The 17,361-nt window shown below is 47.9% G+C and overlaps 1 protein-coding gene across 6 annotated transcripts; it reads right to left on the reverse strand.

Moving 5' to 3' along the window:
* Positions 1–794: 794 nt before the first annotated feature.
* Positions 795–17,354, reverse strand: LOC101939520 (hydroxyacylglutathione hydrolase, mitochondrial). 6 transcript variants are annotated; one of them, XM_005288962.4, is made up of 10 exons: positions 16,656–16,795; positions 13,558–13,661; positions 10,167–10,348; positions 9,557–9,621; positions 8,137–8,254; positions 6,953–7,061; positions 6,062–6,165; positions 5,453–5,554; positions 4,497–4,576; positions 795–3,617 (listed from the first exon to the last, which is right to left on the reverse strand). In XM_005288962.4, the coding sequence occupies exons 2-10, from the start codon at positions 13,631–13,633 to the stop codon at positions 3,518–3,520; spliced, it is 936 nt and encodes a 311-aa protein (XP_005289019.1). In that variant the 5' UTR covers positions 13,634–13,661; positions 16,656–16,795; the 3' UTR covers positions 795–3,517. The 6 variants fall into 6 exon arrangements, with proteins under 6 accessions (XP_005289019.1, XP_005289021.1, XP_065416312.1 ...); XM_005288964.5 differs by lacking the exons at positions 13,558–13,661; positions 16,656–16,795 and adding an exon at positions 17,219–17,354; XM_065560240.1 differs by lacking the exons at positions 13,558–13,661; positions 16,656–16,795 and adding an exon at positions 17,166–17,308.
* Between the last annotated feature and the right edge of the window lie 7 nt (positions 17,355–17,361).

The raw sequence follows: 17,361 nt of genomic DNA on the forward strand, positions 1-17,361 counted from the left end.
TGTGGAAAGAACATTTGACTAAGTGCATCTGCTCTATTGCCAACCCCAAGTATTCAAAAATCATGAGGCAGCCCTCCCAAAACCATGAACTATAGTTTGACTGTGGTCTGTCTTCTGCTTATTGAATCCCCCGCACAGCTGTTTAGCGTTGCTAACTTTCCCAACTATATTGAATAAGGTGGTTTGGGTCTTGCTTGCTAGCTGATGGTGCAGAACTTCCAGCTTCTCTCCATCCCCCAAAATTGTAATTAATTGTGTGCTCTCTCTCCTTCCTCCATGTTAAAGAGAAACAGACTCTTCCTCTAACAGAAATGCCAATACCGAAGGCTCAAAGGGCACAGTGTGTTTCAGGACTGTCTTTTGATTTCTATTTTAAAGGAACAACCCTTAGTAATAAGTAAAATATTTAAACTTTCATTCTTTCCCTTTAGATTACTGCCCCCATTGATGCTCTGTTTACTCTTCTCTCCACTTTGCAGTAATAATGCTCAAACTGTTTTTCTTTTTTAATTGAAAATGTACAGGTTTTGGAGACTGTTGGGAAATCTTTGTTTCAGAAACTGCAGTATTTAGACATTTATATCACTTTTTAGAGTGTGTAAAAAAAAGTCACCCACCCCTAAATTTAAGTCATGTCTCTTTAAAATACTTTCATCATGTGACTGCGCTGGATGGCAAGCAAAACATTAACTCGCATTCAAGAGGAGACAAAGTCCACCAGGCCCACATTACTTATCAGGCCATAAACAGAAGAGGAGGAACTAGATTCAGCAGAGGCATGAAATGACTCAGCATTACTGTTTCAGCTGTGAAGCATTTATTGAAAAACATACATTTAGTTGGTAACTGTGCAATCAGAAGAGACACGGGAGGAGAATGTAATTAGGAGCCCAGTTCATTAAGATATGGGTGTCAGAATTTTTCAAGTGTGTATTCTACCACTTTGTGCTCATATCCTGTTCTCGCTGGCAAGATGAAAACACCGCACGGTCAACTCTTACAGAAACTGTCCCTGCAAGCTTCCCTCCCCCCAGGCCCTGCTCCTAAGGTACATGCATCTGTGGGCATCAAACGTGAGCCTAAAGACACAGAACTTGCACCATAACAGTGACAGGTGTTAGAAGGGAAAGTATTAATAGCAACATGCATGTTTGCTGCATTTGAGCAGTAACCGCTGCAGAGCTTAAAATAGATACTACAGTAGCCACACATTGGATAGTATTCCCCCTCCCAGTTATCACATATCAAAATGTGGGCACTGGTACATGGCTTATGGCTCTTAAAAAATAGGGAAGGGGAAGAGAGTGAAAGAGGTTTATAGTAATATCCCTGGATGAAAGCTAGAGTCTCTGAGCCCTTTACAAACCTAGATACACATTAGCCCTAGCCCCCTGGAAGGCAGGAAGTCCATGCAGTGTTTAACCATGCAGAAATTGAGGGACAGAGAAGGTCAGGGGCCTGTCCAAGGCCAGAAACAGACTCCAGAAAGGGGAGACAGGACTCCTCTGCCCTAGCCACTTGGGGTGGGAGGGAAGCTACTTTTTAAAACGATCCTCCTTAAAGTGCAGTTCTCCGAAGACTCCAGTGATGCCAGTTCTGGCTCAGAGATGCAGATGTGGAAGTTGCTCCGAGGAGGACAGAATGAGCAGCTTGTATTAATAGGCTGCTTTTGGCCACGTATTTAGAAGAAGCCTTTTTCATAAGGGGGCCGAAATGAACACGGATGGCAAGGGGGCACTGACACCATGGCTAGGCCCCCCAACCAGCTCACTTGAAGCCTATCTTCCAACATGGACACTGAAAACTCTGGGTAGCAGTTCTTTGACATGGCAAAATACTGCGTATTCTCTCCCCACCCCAGCAGTTACTGGGAACCATCCTTTGCTCTGAAAGAGACCAAGTGGTCCTTTTTGTCCGGAGAATCAAACCACGAGCAGCATGAAAACAAACCGAGAGAAGGGGTGGGAAAAAATCAGGCGTAATTCACCCCCTCTGTGCCATGCAAGGTCTCTACCAGGGAGGCAGGGTTTCCATGCTATCGAGCTGCTCACCAGGTTCACCAGGATTAACAGCGTGTTGAAATGAGCACAGCGGTCTGGGGAGGAAGTTCCCATCATGTCTGTTTCAGGCTGGCTGCCCACTCCCGATCATCGAGATGTGCCTGCCGTTCACACCAGGGAGGGCTCTGAGCCACAAGGGCAAGGAAAGGAAAGTTTAAGGAACAAGCGTTGTGTTGGAAGACACCCTGGATCTGCCTAGAAACCAGGCTTCAGTGCAGCTGAGCGACCAGGGCAAGCTTTGATTTCTTTACATTTAACAGGACTCTCTAAAAGAAGTTTCTGCTGGAAGACTAGGAGGCTGCAGGAGCTAAGGGATTAAACCAGGCAACTCTAGTTTCTGCTCCTATTGAAGCAGGCCCTGAAGGGTAGCCACTGTTCCAAAACAGCTGGTACCTTGATGATCTTGGGCACCACAGTAACCAGAACTCTCAAATCTTTTGGCCGGAAGGGTCAGCTGGGCTAATCCTGTTAGGTGAAAGTAGCATTTACAGCATAAAGAAGCTATCCTGATGGCACAATGGTAGGAAAGGTTATCTATGGTCTAACGTAATATCTACTCAAACTTGTAGGCCATGCATTTACTCACTAGACCAAGTTAGTTCTCTTTAGGATCATACTGGTCTATCGGCCGAGTCCCTACCTCAGGCGTGGTGTTGTTACAGGCACTATGCACAGTATACTTTGGAGGGGAGTCAGTGGGTACATGCAAGCTGCTTTTTAAGCCATTAATACTCAGCTGTTCATACTTGAAGGGGCAGTCTGAAAAACATGCTGTCTAGAAATTATTCATCTCTAAGATGCAGAAGGAAAGGGGTGGGTAGAAGCGGGGGAGGGGGGAAAAACTAGTCTCTAATGCAAGCTTGGACAGTCTTATTTCTACAGCCAGCTGTATCCGGATACCAAGCAAGTTGGGCAGCATGTTTAATGAATTAGACCCTTAATTGTGGGTGGCAAAGTGAGCACTGCACGAGGACGAATGAATGTAGCAGATCTTAAAGTGACAGAATCAGAAAGGTTAATTTCGTACGTTGCAAAAGGATTCTTCTTTAGACAGGCATTTGGTTACGTGCATTCCAGAGTTTTGCTTTAATGGTAGAAGTCTCCTGGCCCAATCCTGCAGTCAGATCTCCTATAAAGCTAACAGTCTTCCCCTGGTAAGGACTGAGCCCTCAAATGTGCCTTCCCCTCCCACCACCACATACTGAACATTTGTAAGGATTCATGCAAAACCTCACTGAATCTGACAGTTTGAAAGCCAGGAATAAATATTCTTTAACATCTTATAAATATGCCGTAGAACATCTCAACAAGAGCAAAGTGCTTTTTTCCCCGCCCCCCCCTTAAGACAGTTAAAAAAAACCCCTAACTGTGAATGTGTCTCCACCACAACAGAACAATGAAACTTCTAGTTCCTAAAACATGATAAAACTGACAGGTAAGTGTTTCAGGCAAAGTCCTCAGTCTTTTGGGACCCGGAAGTTATCCTTCTCTTTTCTGATGGCTCCCATTGTTCGAATGGGATCAGTTTCCCCAGCATGCTGCTGGACTGTCTTCTCTCTAGCAGAAGTAAAACAGACAAGCCAATTTTATTTCACTGCTATACGACTCTGTATAAATAGTATAACTCAGACCTGGTTTCACATCTGAGTTGCAATCACAGAAACTTCTAGGCAGTATTTCTTGCAAAGTGTCTGCTCACAAAATACTTGTCGACCCATGAAGAGGGGAGGGCATGCCATTGTTTCTCTGGGCTGACCAGCATAATCCAGAACTGAGCCGTTTGGTAGCGGTCACAGCTAGCTTCAGAATTGTTAAAGCTGCAGTCATTAGCCAGAACAGATTGCAAGTGATAAACTCAACAGGCTGAGAAGAAGTGTGGAGGAGGGATAGCTCAGTGGTTTGAGCATTGGCCTGCTAAACCCAGGGTTGTGAGCTCAATCCTTGAGGGGGCCATTTAGGGATCTGGGGCAAAAAATTGGCAGGGGACTAGACTCAATGATCTTTCAAGGTCCCTTCCAGTTCTATGAGATAGATATATCTCCATATAATATATTATTATTATAAGGTGCTTACATCTCCAGATTTGCACAAACGAGGAACATAGCACTCAGCAAAGAAACAGATCTCCGCTAGAGTCCAATTTTATAGCATTCTTATACTTAGCCAATCATGACACCTTAATCTGTTGGCATAAATCTCTCCCATGATAAATAGCTAAGCATGTGAGAAGAGGTCACAGGAACAATTTAAACACAACTAATGCCACAGAATCACAAGCTCTCTTGTTTTAAGTGACACCTCTCTCTATCTAAACTGAAATTTGCTGATGAAAGGCAGACCAACAAGCTTCGATTGTTGCTTTCTTTAGAGGTCATGGCCTCCCCATTTCCTTATAACCCAGGATAATATCAGGATCAGCCATGCATACACAGATACCTCACTCGCATGAAGGGGTTGTATGTAAACTCTTCTGCAATAGTGGATGGGATAGTTGGTTCACCACTGTCATATTTTGCCTGTAAAAAAAGGGAAAGATTTCTGCTTTATGATGGGTACCGATGTTAAAAGCAACGGTCTTCAGTATCATTCACAAAAAGCGAAGACTCAGGGTCAGTGCTTTGTTTGCATTGCATCTCGCTGCTCTGAATGCCGCAAGGATACAGGCCAGACTGTTCTCACCAGAGGAAACGGGGCATAATCCTCCCCCAAACAGACACACATATGCAACATTCAAACAGCTCCAGGACACAGACAGGTGCTGAGCGGACCCATTCATAACCCCTCTAGAAGCAGGACTAGCACATGGGGAGGTGGGACTGGGAAGGACAGAGGGAAGCCAGACATAGGGGCCAGGGCTGGCTCAGAGGGTCTTCAGCTGTCTGGAACTGCCCCTTTGGCTTTGTTTTCTCTTTGGGATAAAGACAGTGTGCGAGCTCCGCCCATGTGCCTCGCTAGCGCCGCTAGCCCCAAACCCCTTCGCGCTGCTGGGTTTAACCAAACCCAGACCACGACCTGCCTCAGTCTCCTGATCCCGGTCATTGCCCTCACCCCACCCCTGCCCTCCACTCCTCTCAGCATCCCTGTCCGTCCCACCAACCACACTCCTCCTAGCACCATGGCTCCACCCACAAACCTTGCACGACTTTGATGGAGGCGTACAGGTCACCTCTGCCACCACATCACCTTGGTGCCATTGCCCTCCTTCTCCCTCTTATTTGTTAGACTCACTTGTTGCATCTTGTCCCACACTGGACTAAGCTCTGAGACAGCGGCCAGATCTACCTGTGTTTGTACAATGCCTCCCCCTGATCCCAAAAGAGGCTTTGGGATGCGACCCCACTATAAAAATAATTCTAATAAACCACTAAGCCTAATGCCAAGATCCCACTTACCTTAGCCCAGGCTAGTTTTTGTTGGATGGCAGCGTTATTGGGTTCAACGTGACGGGCAAATTTTAGGTTGTTGATGGTGTATTCGTGACCACAGTAAACTCTCTAAGAGAAGGGGGGGGGAGGGGGAAAACAACAACAAAGTTACACTCACACCACTTAACATCCCAGGATCTCAAAGCACCATTACAGAAGTTAGGGCTGCAAACCTGGTTCCAGTGGCGTTAATGGCAAAGGCTCATAATCCTCTAGAACATGGATATAGATTATATCCACCTTACGGAGGCACAGGGCAAATGGGGAAGAGACCTGCCTGATGTCACATGGCAGAGCTGGGAAGAGAACCCAGGAGTCTGGCTCCCAAGTCCTCTGCTCTAGCCCGCATTCCCTCTTGATGAGCAAAAGAGGGATCAGTGGACCCGTGCTCCCTTCTCCATGGATACCTGGCTGTTCTACATGCCAGACAGTCCCTGGATATATATAGCCCTCGTTCATTCTGAAAGATCACTTCCCCCATTTTGAACAATTTGGTATTAGGAAGGTAGTTTCCTTCTTAAGTCTGTAATAGGTTCAGCTTGGTTAATGTGCTAACATGAGATGCGGGATCGATACCGTTTCAGGGTCCAGGCGGCCTAAAATCTCTATCAGGGCTTTGTACATTTCCTCTGGGGTTCCCTCGAAGAACTTCCCACAGCCAGCCACGAACAGCGTGTCACCTGGGAGAGGGGACAGGACACCATGTCATGACCAGACAACACACTGGAGCAGACAATCCCAGAAAAAAAAAAAAAAATTGGTACTGTAGCTGGTCATAGCCATCATTACAGGCAAGCTTCCCACACACACAGTTTTGCCACTGTAACCAAGAGACGTGGCTAGAAGGCCGTGCTATAGATCCAATGAGCATTGGTCTGTAAAGAGATACATGATGGTGTCTAACTCTTGGTTGTTTGGGTATGTTGACGAGAGCCCATTAAGGAGCAAGTACATGTGATCAAGTTCAAAGCATCAAACCTACTTCACTCAAGGGAGGATCACCACCCAGGTTTCCAGAGACAAAAAGTCAATGCACTACCCACTAGCATATTCGCCCACCTAGTCTCCCCTCCAGTTAGCTACACAACTAACAAAGTGGTAAGAAAATACAGGAAAGCAAACATGGAATTTTATTAGCAATCGCTAATTTGGCCCAAGCCTCGCTAGCTGGACAAGTTTAGGGAGATTCCCATTTAGTGAGCTGGGGGAGGGGGGCACGGATCAGCGTTCACGTCGCACTCCCCATCAGCACGGGCAAGCTAGTGATCCAACCAACGGACCAAATTCGATGATGAATCCTGGTCACGTGCCACCTGAGGCACGTTGCACGTACGCTAGGAAGAAGTGAGCTGTGATTGTAATCAGGAACAGGGAAAGAACCTAAATCAGGAGAACATAAGAAGAGGAAAGACCTGCATTTCTCAGTAACACAGATCGGAGGCAAAAAAAACCCACCCAACTCCTCACCTGTAAAGACAGCGGGAGGCTCAGAACTATTTGGTTTAGTCACATAATAACAGATGTGTCCAGAAGTGTGACATGGCGTAGAGAGGCATTTCACATGAAGAGATCCCACCTGAGGAGAAAGCCAAAGATTGAAGTTAGGCCACCGTGAACTGGTGACACGGGAGATTAACTCAATGCTTTTCTAGTTGTACGATTCAGGATGGCACAGGAATTCTGCAGGCAAGTTCTCAGAGCCGCAGTGTGGATCTCAAGTCAGGTTGCCACAGCGGCTCAGCACGGTAAGGAGAGGGGAGAGAACCGAGTGTATTACTTAAAAGCAGGTCCTGAGTCACTCTCATTTACATGCAGAGTGACTCAGTCCTTGGCCCTGAACGAGGCCAAGCCAAGAGCAAACAGATTGAGAGCCGTACAAAACCTAAACAAGTTAATCAAGTATAAACAGCTACTGACAGGAAGCGAGCTATACCCAGAGACACACACTAAAACAGCCTGCTCACCAGGCTATGGGCCCTTTATCACAGACATGAGTTACAATTTAGTGCCCCCCCGCCCCACACACACACACACGCCAGCATCTCCTGGTGCTTCCATTTTTGCTAAATATATCCCTACAGGTATATTTCTGAGACAAGCAGAATTCCTGTGCGTCAGCAGCACTGCAGCATGTTTTACTGCACAGGCTCCAAACGCAGCAGGCAGATACCCCCGCTGCAGTTAAACGACAGCTTTCTTCAAAGAACGTCAGTTTGTTTCGCTTAGGAAGAGCGCCACGAGCCCTGAACTCACTTCCTCGGGCCAAGTACTGCAGTCCAGCCAGAGCAAGGAGGAGAGAGTCTCCACTCCGCGCTCGCTGACCTGCAGCTGCTCATTTTTAAACCTGGGGCTTAGATACTTACCTGGCCTCCATCACCCGAGGGTCTAAGCACCTCACAATCTTTAAATGCTTTTATCCTCACAACACCCCCATGAGGCAGGACAGTGGTATTATCCCCACTGTACAGATGGAGAACAAAGGCAGGGACTTGTCCAAGGTCACACAGCGACGCTCTGGGGGAGCAGGGAACGGAACAGGTTATTACCGGTGAACCCTGCAGTGGCTGTCTATGTAGAGATCAACGGCACCTGTCCAGCTCTGGACAAGCTTCTCAAGTGGAAGGCACCTTCCAGATTTGTTATTTTTTTACCTGAAATGATGTCGAGTGAGACACTTTCTGTGTCAGGGCTCCCACTCGGCTATCTCCCCCATATACTCTTAACCCAGACTCCATCTTCACAAGCTTCTCGTTACCGCCAGCATGGTCCCTAAAAAGGTAAAAAGGTCACATTTTGGGAGGCCACAGGATGCATTTCTTACAACTCTGGCCCTCCTCTATCCACACTGCAAAATCTGGCTAGTCACTGGGCATTGAATTTTGCCACCTTTTGTAGCGTAAGACGCTACTTTTTTCTCTTTCCCTGCACTTCACCTCCACACACAGTTCCAGAAGATTCATGGTCACCATCTCCTCCCTGAGGCTATGCCCCATCAAAGCCACTGCTTGACTTCATTGTTCAGTTATGTTTTAAGAGGAAGACTGGGGCCATTTCTGCTGTGGGTTTCCCCACTGCACCTGTGAGGAAGTCAATGGGATATGTGCTCATTACAAAAAAACCAACCAACCAACCAATCCACATTATTGACAAGACGTGACGGTTTTCAGGAGAGCTGGAGGAAGATTACATATCTCCATTCACAATGTAACAGCATTTTCTAGTCTTCAACATGAGATTTGAGAATTGGATACGGTCTTTTCTGCAGAGCAAGAAGAGGAGCTAATGGGACATGGGCCCACATCCTTAGAGGTATTTAGGCACTTAAATGCCGCTGAAATCAATGGCAGATAGGTGCCTGAATACTGCAGCGGATCTGTGCTTTGGACACTGTCATGATGGGTGCTATACAAGTACACAGCTAGGTCAGTTAACAGAAGCCCTCTCGTGAGTCATTCTTTTTTATTGCTATGAGAAAGCTGGTAGTGTCACCAGCTCCAGTTCAATAGCCTAAGCTTGTATGAAAAGTGCTTTCTTAGAGCTTTCATTCCCACCGAACGTGGGTGTTCTATAAATCTAATTTCATCACAGCCAGCTAAACAAGATGCCAAATGAGACGAAGCCAGAGCAACTGTCAAACCGGTTTCCTCACTCCACTTTCCCTGGGGCTTGCTTCGGCTCTCAGTTATGCACACGCAGCATCCAGCGGTGATACATGCATGCACATCCCCAAAGACCAAACTCTGCCTCCGGTAATCTGCTTTGTTGATGTCGGTCCTCCTGTCTCTGGCTTGGATTCCAAGCCCAGTGAAGCCAGTGGGCACATTGCCATTGACTTCAGTGGCTCTGGGTCAGGCCCATTGAGCCTAACAGGGAATCTCCTTGTCCAGGCGCCTGAGAGATGACAAGTACATTTCCACTGCGCCCGGCTCCTCTGAGCAGGAACTCAAGGGTGGGGACCAATATTATCTGGAAGAACCACCCCCTGAATTATGCTTTGGATAAACAGCTGCCTCCAGAGGCAATTCTGCCCTAAGGAAAACAGATTAGGACATCGTAGAAGGTAAGTGTTACCAATGGTGATGGGTGGTTAGAACCGTCGTCAGCTTCACGCCATGCTTTCTGACCACTTCCACAACCTACAAACAGAGCATCATAGAAACATTAGAATTCACATCACCTGGCGTAGGCATGGCCTCGACCACGAGCAGGGGCTTTTGTGCCTCAATTACGGTTTGTAAGGAACTGAGCCAGAACCGGCATCCCAGAACTCGGGCAAGGCTCCCATTAACTTTGCTGGGAATTATGCCAGAGTAAGGACTGCAGATCAGGTCAGAAGGGCTTGCCAGACTGGATCAGAACATCAGTCCAATGTCCCACCTCCGGCAAATACTTGTTACTACATAGGAAGCCAAGAAAAACCTCCATACTGCACCCAGGGCAGATAAAGGGGAGAAAATATCCTTCCTGGTCAGGTCTCAACAATTTGATTACCCTTATCCGAGCGGCTGTATGGAACAGTAATCGTGACATTGTCCAGCCTTTTCACCCCTAACCCAGAGCAAGGCTCATGGTTAATCATTTCCTGCATTTAAATGCAGGGTTAGCTTAGGCAGCAGCAAGCCAAACCCAGCTCCCCTTTCACCAGGCAAAGCGCGATAGCCAGAGCGCCATGGAGCGTTACCTTCTGGGGTTGCACCGGGTCAACAATCGCTGCCTCTTTGGTTTCCTCATCGATGATGAGATACATGTAGTTGTCCGTGAGGGCCGGAAGCAGCTCCACCTTCATGTTGGTCTGTGTGACTAGCTTAGACTTTCTCAGATCAGAGTCGGCGTGGAGGAAGCCAGCGCCTGGCCGTGTTGCACCTGGGGATGCAGAGGATATTTAAAAACAAGGTTGGTGCAGCAGCAAAACTGGGGACCCTGTGGCTCTGAACTCCAAGGCTCTGAAGGGCCCCGGAGAAGAGCAGCACGTGGCTTAATGCTGTCTCCCGCTGGAGCGGATATGGGCTGCCACATCTAGGGGGATAATCAAGGGTACAGGAGGGGTGAATCCTCCCAGGCAGAATGCAACCTGCTACAACGAGGAGTCAAATGGCTAGCACCTGGCAGTATGGCCCTGCTTCCCCAGAAACACCCAGGAGAAAACCTGGCAAGTCACCACAGAGATGAGAGACGGGCCCTGGCCCACAGCACTTACAGTCATCAATGAACCTATTTGCATGAGCAAAGTTACACAAGGTCTACGTGATTGCGGAATTGGGCCTAATTTGAGACCTGAGCAGGCAGAGGGGGGTGGAGAAGGGCAGACAGCTGTCACAGCCGGAGGACTATGGGGTTAACAGCAAAGGCCAGTGTACAGCACAGTGGAGCCAAAATAAAGAAAGATGTTTTAGAGCCATATTTCTCAACAGCCAGTCCAGAGACCAGCGCCAGTCGCGGAGATCTCCCCGACACAGTTTAGAAAGGCAGCATGCCAGTCCCTGGTATCAAAAAGGTTGAGAATTGCTGCTTTAGAGCACAGACAGACATCTTTGGCTCATTCCTTGTAGGCACCATAGCAGCAACGTAGGGCAAAGGGGGAGAGAATGCAGGATTCTCTGCAGAGAACGCTGGCCTCCCCTCGGTAAACAAGTTATTAACCAACATACGCTCTGGAGGAAAGGTTTGGGTTAGTGGGCTGCAGCCACTCAGATGTGACAAAACGAGGTGTTCTGCTGTTCGCTTTGGGTGAAGCGTTTAAGCAGATCCAGGACATTTCACACGAAAACAGCCCAAAGTAAAAAAGAAGCCTGTTTAACTCCACATGGAATCAGTATCTAAGAGAAGAGCCAATGGGCAAAAGGATCAGCCATTTAAATGGTGGGGATGAGCAAGGGATGATAGCCCACTTGGCCTCCTGTTTCTCGAGCCTCTAGTCACCTACTCACCAATTTCAGGGCTCCTATGTGTATTTGTTAAAGGAAAAAAAAAAAGACAGACAGACAGACACTCCATTCAGGAGGATTACTGTAGCCTGTAAAATCTTGCTCTGCATAAGCCAATTGTCCGGGATGAAATTCACCTCTATGGAGAGGGCCAGTACAACATTAGTGTTACAGAATCACTGAGAGATGCAAGACTAGGGCCCCATTGTGCTGGGTGCGGTACAGACACACACAGAGACAGTCCCTGCCCCAAGGCACATACAGTCTAAACTGACACGGTGGCAGCCCAGAGAGGGGAAGTGACTTGCCTGAGGTCACACAGCAGCTCAGTGGCACAGGTAGGAATAGAACCGAGTGCCGCCACTGGACTGTGCCGCTTCCCCACAATATGGCTTGTGCTGGCTTCTGTCCTTGGGATAATTTCACCCACCATAGACAGGAGAATAGGAAAGAAGAAATATCTAAGTTTCTGGAAGAGGTTTCTAAACAGGCTTTGGGATGCACAGTACACAGGCATCGCAACAGTGGAGACAGGCCAGACCTAGAGTTACAATCCAGCTTCGTCGGTGTTAGGAGCATTTGGCACATGAAAAAGCCTTTAAGCCACAATCTCACGCACACACAGTTTGAACCCCGCCCTCTCCCCCCAGGACATTTAAAGTATTTCTAAAAAAAACCCACACACCCCCCTAGAACTGCAGGAGACATTAGGACTTTAGAGACACAATGCACCAACAGGAAGTGTAAGGAAACAGACTCCCTACGACACTTCATAGCCAGCTCTTACAAGACGAGTTCAATGAAAGACCTTTTCTCCCCCCATTTGTTCCTTCCCCCAAGAATCTTCCACCCACCCCATATCCTCTTTCCTCACCTGGGTTGAAAGCCTCTAAAGGGAAGAGGCAGGACAATGCAGAACCTCAGCTGAGACTAACAGCAGCTACAAGCGTCAATAGGGATTTTAAGCAACAAGAAACAGCTTCAGCGAGGGAGCAGTTCTACTGATCCACTACATCGCTTGGAGGTCTATTAACACAATCCTCCTTAAGTAGGTCACTGCATCTCAAGAAGGACCAGTCCCCCACTCGGTCAGCGTGACAAAAACTGAAGCCAAATTGAAGTTCCTTATGGCAACTGCTGACCCATTTAGTCCAAAGTGTCTCTCACCCTGCTGACAGCAGCAGCTCTTTGTCTAAGCAGCAGAACCCGTTTCTGTTCCAACCCTGTGAGACTTTTCAGGCAGTTTCTCCCTTGCAGAGCTGCCAACTGTTGCAATTTTATCACTAGTTGGCATTTTTCTTAAAGCCCCAGCTCCTGGAGGTAGGGGATGGTGTGAGAATCTCAACTTGCATTTTTAAACTAGGATTCTAGCCCCCACATTGTAGGCAAAAACCTGAAGACCCACGTGCACCCTAAAGGCTCAGAACTCAGAAGCCAAATAAAAGAACCCTCAAATATTTAGCTTTAAAAAACTCTCATGATTTTCTCAGGCCTGACAGGATTTTTGTCTGTTTGCAATTGGCAATGTTGTGCTTGCCAAGATGAAACGCCCTTCTCTCCCAACGCAGAGTCTGCCCATGGCTATATCAAATGCTCCACATGAACGCACGTTCGGTCTAATCTAGCTCCTGACGAAGCCAGTGGGGTAGAACTGCCCTAGCAAGGCTGGAACCCGCTCGCCCGATCAAACAGCCTCATATGGGAATTCAGCCGGCCATCTCCCCGGAACACAAACCGGCTGTCCTAATGCCAGAGAGAACTGATGCACCGCAAAGGAGACAACCGTGCTGCTTTGAACTGTGTTGACACAAGGGGCTGGTGTTTCATTTTACTCCCAGGACTCCAGCCCAATGTTTTCGGAGATTTGGCAAATCGTAATTTTCTTGGAGTGCCATAGGCACAGCTGGAAACAGAAATTGCAATCAAGGAAGCTTCTGAACAAGCCTCTCACACAGCTCAGTAATGTCCATGTTTGAGGAGAGACTTATTTTTAAAAGGCCTTGTAGTCTGGTTATAGCTCATAAAACACAAGCCCTGTAGAACTTTAGAATAGATGTTAAATCTACTGCGGAGCTTCACTTTGCAACAATCAGAATCTCTGCAACCATCTCAATACTGGCAAGCGTAATAATCTGTTGGAAAACTTACGAGGCAGACAGTGGTTGCTGTAGGTCCCCTTTGGCTTATTTATCTGGCCCAGAGTCCTTGGTTTTCCCCTCCACATCTGCCTTCCGCCTCATATTAAATTAGAGCTGTAAGATTAGTAAAGGAAGAGAGTGCAAGAATCTAAAATGCAATACTGCAAAGAAAATCCCCAACTGAAGCATAATAGAGCATACACGTAAGAGGTATTTGACACAGAAGACACTTCAACAGCCATACCTGCCAATTGGTGTTATGGAGCAGGGAAATCCCTTTTATAAAAATAAATCTATCATTCCTCGGCAGGAGAAACACCAAAAACAAACCAGTCCTTCTCCCCCGACTCAAATCTGGTGTACTTCAATAGGTAAAACCATTTCCTCATCTCCCCCAACCCCCTTTATAGTTAAATTAGGCTCTGACCCTGTAAACACTTATACACATGCTTAAATTTTAAGTAAGGAAATAGTCCCATTGACTTAAAGGTAACCGTATTAATATTTGCAGGATCTGGGCCCAAGTTATTGACCAGACCCTTGAGAGAGGGTTTTCATTCAAATACTTGCCTTTAAAATACCAAAGTGCGATTGAAAAAAAGAAAAGAAAAGAAAACCCCCAAACAATAAAAGTGTGCACGCACTTCGAAACGCCCTCCAAATTTCCAACTGTATCTCGGACCTAGTTTTCAGAGCTGTTCTCATCTGGTCTACAGGTATATAATTTCTTATCTGTGCATATCAATACTAGCAGAACTAGTTCTGTTTAAGACGTCATTCAGCCTCATAACATAACGTAACAGCCTCATAACTGGTCCCACTATCCAGTACCACACGACAGCATTTATTTCAAATGTTACTATGTCAGCCTTAATAAAGTGTGCCCTAAAATATTAAGGCCTAATGGATTTATTTTCATACTGTTCCTTAATATGTTATCATACTTGGGGTCTGATCCAAAGCCCATTGAAGTCAACAGAAAGATTTCCATTGACTTCAGCAGGTTTGGGATCAAGTTCTTTGGTCATATCTTCCGGGACCGCTCTTCAGTGTGCAAGTGTGATTCTGCTCTTGCATGTTTGCAGATAGGAAACTGCACATTAACTTCACATTATCCAGCATATGGATGTATGCTGAGGAGACAAAGAAGGAAAGAAGCAGAGTTTAATGCAAGATTTCTGTATGGAGAGGTGTTATGAATCCATTCCTTCTACACGATTAGGGATCAGATAGGAAATCTATATTTATATTCTGAATCTGGTACCTGCACATCTCGTGTTCTGCATTCACTGTTTCTTCTCCAGGTAGAATGGACTACAGCAAGCTACTTCTTATGATACTTTATCTTTTTGGTCATAGTGCTTGCATGATTCTCAGAATTTCCATCTGACTTATGCTCGTTTGTGTTGCTACCACCCGAAAGTGATTAATGCAATTTGCATAGTAGCTCCCAGAAATACATCTGGGAAGGGCCAGTCACATCATTAGGCCTTTATAATAATAGAATTATCCTAATACTACTTAGCACTTATGTAGCGCTTTACATGTTCAACGCGCTGTACAAACATTCGAGTTCTGGCAAACTGTGGGGTCCCTAATGATCCAAAGGGATGACAGAGTTGCTTATAAAATACTGTACACTTTACAAGTTTGACAGCAAATGTAGTCAATAATAGATGGTTTAGGGTCATTCCTACAACTGGACCCAGGTAAAATCCTCTGTTCCTTACTTCACTGGGACTCAGGGTGATAAATTCACATTAAAATCAGAGTTTCAAAGAAGTTCTGTCGCTGTTTACGTTTGTTATTGTTTCTAAACATTACTAATACAACCCCTCACCCACAAAATATTTTTAGTTTATCAATAAAACCAGTCAGGGCTGGGTTTTCAAAATATACTCCAGGAGCATTTCCCACCCAATCCTCCAGGTGCAGGAAGGCCAGAAATGAAACTGAAAACAAGAAAAAGGGAAATGACACCTAAGTGCAGTCAATCTACGGAGTTAACTCCCCAAAAAGCCCTCAAGCTCTATGCCGCGAAACAACAACATTCAAGCTGTAAGCTCCTGAGGTGTCACAACCAGGGTTACAGCCCAACAGGAAGGGAAGCATCTGGGGTTCTGATTTTTTAACTAGGAGATGGTTTTCCCCTGACTGTCCTTGTTCAGGATCAGGGGGTAGCCGTGTTAGTCTGTATCCACAAAAACAACACGGCGTCCGGCGGCACCTTAAAGACTAACAGATTTATTTGAGCATAAGCTTTCGTTTTTAACCCACGAAAGCGTATGCCCAAATAAATCTGTTAGTCTTTAAGGTGCCACCAGACTAGGGTGACCAGACAGCAAGTGTGAAAAATCGGGACGGGGGTGGGGGGTAATAGGAGCCTATATAAGAAAAAGACCCAAAAATCAGGACTGTCCCTATAAAATCAGGACATCTGGTCACCCTACACCAGACTCCTTGCTGTCCTTGTTCAGTCGCCTGCAAGGTGATTCCAAGCCCAGCCCTGAAGTTAACACAACTGCCCGGCCAGAGGCAGACACACCCTGACCCAGATCAACTAGACAGGGCTGGTGCCGCCCCAAAAGAGATCTCTCCTGCGGCCCACAGCAGACACACAGAAGGGTAGGGTGACCAGATGTCCCAATTTCATAGGGACAGTCCTGATATTTGGGTCTTTTTCTTAGATAGGCTCCTATTACCCGTTATTACCCCCCACCCCCGTCCCGATTTTTCACACTTGCTATGTGGTCACCCTACAGAAAGGGGGTGGGAGACATTTCCCCCCACCCCAGCTCAGACACGTTTCCTCCCCCAGCTGGAGATCATAGACTATCAGAGCTGGAAGGGACCTCGGGAGGTATCTAGTCCCATCCCCTGCTCAAAGCAGGACCAAGCCCCAGACTGATTTTTACCCCAGTTCCCTAAATGCCCCCCTCAAGGATTGACCTCACCCCCCCTGCGTTGAGCAGGCCAATACTCAGAGCACTGAGCAATGGGGGGGGGACTCTTGCCGCAGCCATAATGCAACGGGCCGGGGTGTCCCCAGGGGCGAGCCCCGCCGCCGAGCCCGCCCCGGCAGGGGGGGACCTGCCAAGAGCCACGTACCCGCTCGGATCCCCGCCGCCGCCGCTCCCAGCAAAGCCGCCGCGCTGCCGAGCCACCGCCGGCTCCCGCAGACCATGGTCCAGGGCGGCGGGGCTGCCCGGCGGCGGGGTTACATAAGCGCCAGCCCCGGCCGCCCCAGCCCCTTTCCCTTTCCTCCCTGACCCGCCGCCAGCCAATCGCGCCGCCGCGCGCAGGACCGGCCCTCCCCGGCGGGGCGTGCGAGCCTGGCCGGGCTGGGCTGCAGGGAGGCACCGCTCCGGATGGGTGGAAGTCCCCGCGGGGCTCCTCTCTCCCGCGCCGCCCCAGGCGCCCTGGTGGCCCCGGCCCCCCGCACGCTCAGAAACGCGGCTGGCTCCTTGGGCACGTCCCTCGGTCCCGTTCCCACGGTCCTTGCACGCCCGCGGGTTGCACGGCTGCCCCATTGGCGGGGGGACCCAGCCGTGCACCGACCCAGCAGCCGCCGCTACCTAAGGAGGGGTGGGGGGGAGAGGCTTTGCCTGCTTAACTCACTTCTCTTGTGATTGTGTGTGTGTGTGTGTGTGTCTTGTCTCCAATTTGTTCACCTTGCTGCTGATTGCATGAGGGACGAGGGGCCCTGTGCAACTTGCCCTGGTGCATTTTATTCCTTCAGACGGTTGGGGTAAGCCATAAAGTCCCCATTGCACAGCATTGGAGATGAAGGTAATAATGCGCTGATAAGCGGGGG

The sequence above is a fragment of the Chrysemys picta genome, chromosome 10, assembly GCF_011386835.1.
Source record: "Chrysemys picta bellii isolate R12L10 chromosome 10, ASM1138683v2, whole genome shotgun sequence".
NCBI classification, from domain to species: domain Eukaryota; kingdom Metazoa; phylum Chordata; order Testudines; family Emydidae; genus Chrysemys; species Chrysemys picta.

Coding starts and splice junctions, on each gene's coding strand:
- LOC101939520 (XM_065560239.1), bottom strand. CDS start 11,997: ATGTGCCAAATGCTCCTAACACCGACGAAGCTGGATTGTAACTCTAGG. Junction 8,255..9,556: donor CTAACCACCCATCACCATTG/GTAACACTTACC, acceptor TTACCTTTTTAG/GGACCATGCTGGCGGTAACG. Junction 6,166..6,952: donor GCCTCCCGCTGTCTTTACAG/GTGAGGAGTTGG, acceptor CCCCTCTCCCAG/GTGACACGCTGTTCGTGGCT.